The sequence below is a fragment of the Plasmodium reichenowi genome, chromosome 9 (genome assembly GCF_001601855.1).
Source record: "Plasmodium reichenowi strain SY57 chromosome 9, whole genome shotgun sequence".
In the NCBI taxonomy this organism is placed as follows: Eukaryota; Apicomplexa; class Aconoidasida; order Haemosporida; family Plasmodiidae; genus Plasmodium; species Plasmodium reichenowi.
The window spans coordinates 103632-108631 of record NC_033654.1 but is presented as its reverse complement, the minus strand read 5'-3'; the positions used below and the strand labels follow the sequence as shown (position 1 = coordinate 108631).

At 17.6% G+C, this 5000-nt stretch overlaps 1 protein-coding gene across 1 annotated transcript in view; it reads left to right on the top strand.

Annotated features, from left to right (window-relative positions):
* Window positions 1-2993, top strand: part of PRSY57_0902200 (AP-4 complex subunit epsilon, putative) — a gene marked incomplete at both ends in the record, with an annotated part of 5059 nt that extends 2066 nt beyond the window's left edge. The window contains 4 exons of the mRNA XM_012907261.2: window positions 1-2281; window positions 2412-2507; window positions 2669-2808; window positions 2945-2993. The exon at window positions 1-2281 is cut by the window's left edge and continues 1469 nt beyond it. Of these exons, the coding sequence (XP_012762715.2) occupies window positions 1-2281; window positions 2412-2507; window positions 2669-2808; window positions 2945-2993 (2566 nt within the window). The remainder of the gene's footprint in view (window positions 2282-2411; window positions 2508-2668; window positions 2809-2944) is intronic.
* Window positions 2994-5000: the final 2007 nt, after the last annotated feature.

Below are 5000 nucleotides of genomic sequence, written 5' to 3'. Positions count from 1 at the left end.
TAATGATAATAATAATGATGATGATGTTAATATTAGTAATGACAATAATGGTGATGTTAATATTAGTAGTGATAATAACAACAATAATAATAATAATATTAATCATAGTAATAATAATAATATGAGCAGTAATAAAACCAGTAATGATGATATTAGACATGAACAAAAAAAAAATAAGAAGGATGATGTGAACAACTCAGATATGGAAATAGATTTACAGAAAAAGACGAAGAACAAAATGAATGACGATATATACAATCTCAGAAAATATGCTGTAAATACATATATTAGATTATTAGAAAGTAATGAGAACATTCCATTCATATTAATGCAAATAATTTGCTGGGTCTTAGGTGAATATAGTCATTTGTGTGATATTGAAAATTATACTACAGAAGATATTATAGATTTATTATGTGAATGTTTAGAAAAAAATTTTAGTAATCCTGACAGAGTTAAATCATGCTTAATAACAGCTATTTTTAAATTATGTTCAAGGAATAATATAAGAGATCATGTAGTAGCAAAAAAAATAATTGATAAATATAAAAATAGCAAAATAACAGACTTACAACAAAGATGTTATGAATACGATTTAATATTAAATAATCCTATTTTAATGAATAATGTTTTTTCTCTAAGAAATACTAAAAAAAAAATAGTTATTGATGAAACCTTATCATTTCTAAATCCATATATAGAAGAGCATTTAAGAAGTGGAGGGAAGTCATATATTTCAAAAGATTTAAGAAAAAATGAACAACATGATGAATCGATAAAAAGTGCGAACCCCGTATTGAATTTTACTCCTTATGAATTGCCACTTAATAATAAATTAAGTTCAGATAATTATAATATATCATCTAATAATATACCTATATATGAAAAGAGCTATAATTACCAGGAGGATGCTGTTGTTCCTATGTCAGCAACAGATGAGCAAGCTTCGACAATGAAGGATAAGGGAAAAATATATAAATTAAATGTTATGGGACCCAAAAAATGGAAAAAAGAAATATATAATATAGACCAAGGTCAAAATGATGATACTGATGCAATTGAAAAGAGGGATTTGGAAAAGAAGAAGAAAAAGAAGAAATCAGGAAGAAAAAATAATAAAAATAAAAAAAATAAAAAAAATGAAAAAAATAAAAACAACAACAATAATAATAATAATAATAATAATCATATTGATGGTAATCAAAATAATAGTGAGGTAATAAATAAAGACAAAGTGAAGAAGAAAAAAAAGAAAAAAAGTGTACAAAGAGAAGAGGATGCTGATTTTAATAAAGTAATTAAAAATGATATAAATCTAACAGAGGAAGATATTAAGTTAGATAATATCGTGAACACACAAAAGGACAGAGATATGAATAGTTTTTGCAGTAATTATTATGATGAAGAAGATGATGAAGACGAATATGACGATGATGATGAAGAGGATGAAGATGAATATGATGATGATTATGAAGATGATGAAGAATATGAAGATGATGAAGAGGAGAATGAAGAATATGTCGATGAAAGTGATGATGATGAAGATGAAAATGATGATGACGATGATTATCATGAAGAGGAACAATATAATAGAGATAATGTTTTTATTAATGAAGAAAATGAAAATGAGAAGCGTACAGATAATGTTAATGTTGATGATTACAATGAACAAAATTATGAACGATTTGAAAATAATAAAGATATTTATTATTCAAAAGAATTTAATAGATTTCCAAGTGATAATTATCATAATAAGATAAATAATAAGACAAATGTTTATAATTGGAAAATTAAAGGAAATATTAATACTGTAGCAAATAATAAAAAAGAATTAACCGAAAAAGAAAAAATGGCAGCAGCTTTATTTAATGGGTTAATATCAAATAATTCACAATTAAAGGATCCTATAAAAAGTTCTTATGTTTCTACAATATCATTGAAAAAAAATATGTCTATATTGTCTAATAAAAATTATTTTACTTCAAAAAAATATGACAATAATAATGATATGGGTGGAATAAGAAAAAAAAGTTTACATAATGAACAAGTAGAAAATAGAGATGTTACAAAAATGAAGATAAATGAAAAAGGTAATAATAATAATAATAATAATGAGGGGGGTACTAATAAATTGGTAGATATCAATGTAGACAATTCTGATCATTTAAAGGAAATAAAAAAAAATAAAAAGAACAAAGGAGATCAATTTGATATGATAGATTTAAATGAATTACCTAAAAAAATAGATCCTACAAAGAGTTCTGATATAAATATAGAAGAGGTAAAACAAATATATTTTTATATTTTATTGATTCATAAATATGTATTTGAAGTGTATATTATAATACGTGTATTAAAATATATATGTGATTAAAAATTATTATTATTATAATTTTTTTTTTTTTTTGTAGGAGAAAAAACTATGGGACAAGATAACTACAAAGAAAAAGGCTGTATTTATAAATTCAACAAACTTGAATATATTACAGACACTTAAAAAAATTGAGGTAATAATAAATAAATAAAAATATATATATATATATATATATATATGTGTTTGTATTAAAGAGTTATAATTTTACTGTGCATAAAATTTGCAATAATATTTATGTTCAAGTGTATTTATTATTTATTTATTTTGTTATTTTTTTTTTTTATTCCTTTGAAGAATAATATAAACACAAATGTTATTGAAGTTTCTAAAATGGATTCATTGATTTCATGTTTTTATAACAATACTAAGGTGCTGATAAAAATAAAAATAGAAGATAACAAATTAGTTTTTTTAGTAAAATCTAACGAAAATAGGTAAGACACAAAAAGATACATTTTTTTGTTATATTATAAAACTGGAAAAATGATACAAAATACATATATATATATATATATATATATATATATATATATATATATATGTAATTTTTTTTTTTTTTTTTTTTTTCAGCATAATTGACAATGTTTTTGATGTCCTCAAGAATTTGTTTCATATATAATTTTTTTTTTTTTTTTTTATTTAAAATATGTATATACAAAGGAAAACTTTTAAAGATGTTATTTTATTTTATTTTATTATTATTTTTTTTTATTATAAGTTTTTTTTTTTTTTTTTTGTTAAATAAGACAAAAACGATGATACACTCAATAATTTTGTTTTAGTTAGCTCCATATGACATGTTATATAAAATTTTTTTTTATTTTTTTAATTATACATATAAATATATATGTATATATATATATATATATATATATATATATATATATATGAAAAGAGAAATATGTATATTTATTTTTACACATATATATATATATATATATATTTAATTTATTATTTTATGTGCCTAATATTTTTTGTTCCATTATTAATATTTTAAGAGAATTACATTTACATTTTTTTCCTTTTTTTTTTTTAAATAAAGAAACACGTTATAACATTATTATTTTTTATTATTTATTATTTTTTATAATTTTTTTTTTTTTTTTTTTTAAGTATCTGAACAATTATAAATATCATATTATTGTGAGGATTTCATATTTTTAATATGATGATAAAAATTTAAGCTTTATGAAATACCATTTATAATATATAGTATTACATTTTGAACAACTGAATTAGGATTAATGAGAAAAAGGAAAAAGATATTCTCAATGTTATATATTTATGATTTAAAAAAAAAGAAAAAAAGAAAAGTTATTTATTGTATATATATATATATATATATATATAAAGTTAAATGTATTATAAACATATATTTTATATTTTATATAAATATTAAAATATATAATATTTTTAATATTGAGAAAATGAAATATATATTTATTTCTTAAAACCCGTGATTTTTATTGATTTATAATATAAAAATCAATTTTTAAGAATTCTCATAAATTAAATAATAATAATATATATATATATATATATGTATATATCCTTTGTGTACTTGTATATATGTTTTATTTTATAATTTTTTTTCTTAAATCATCGGAAAATCAAATATTCATATATTCCTTTAATCTCCTAAAATTAATAAATATATAAATATATTTAAATAATATATATATATATATATATATATATAATACATTTATATATATTAATATATTTATATAACAATATATATAGAAGTAATATATTATGTAATTAATATATATATTATTTTATATTATACTGTTTTATTTTATACGTATTATATATATACATATATAATATTAATATATATATAATATATTATATATATATAACATATTGTATTTTTATATGAATATATAAATATATTCTTTTCTATTTTATTTTTTTACTATTAGAGATTTTTTCATTTCAAGCAACTGTATATATATATATATAAAAAGAATTAATACGAGTTAATAATTATATAAAATTAAAAATATTATAATTATTATAATAAAATATTATTATATAAAATAAAAGAGAAAATTATCATTTATTATTTATATATAATATTATATATATTATTATATGTATTTATAATTTATTCATAAAAAGGAACAAAAAAGAAAAAAATAAATATATGTATAATAAATAAAAATAAGAAAATATTTGTTTTTTTATTTAAAAAGAAAAATTCTTACCTTTAAGAAACATTAAACTTATTTTTATTTATTTTATATATATATATATATATATATATATATGTTTTTTTTTTTTTTTATTTTTTTTGTTTATTATTGAATAAATATGATTCTGTAATAGATATAGTTATATATAAATATAATTATTATATATAAATAAGTAATAATATGTTTATTTTAAGATCCTATTAAAGAAAAATTAAACAAACGAATAAGAAAGAAGAAAAAAAAAAAAAAGAGGGGGAGGGAAAAAAAAAAAAAAGTTTTTTTTTTTTTTTTTTTTTTTTTTTTTTTTTTTTACATTCTTTTAAAAGAATAAAAAATATATAACCTAAAGATATTAGGAAGAAAAACAATATTAAGACAAAATAATAAGGGGATAAAAAGAATTACATATATAAAATTTGTATATATAT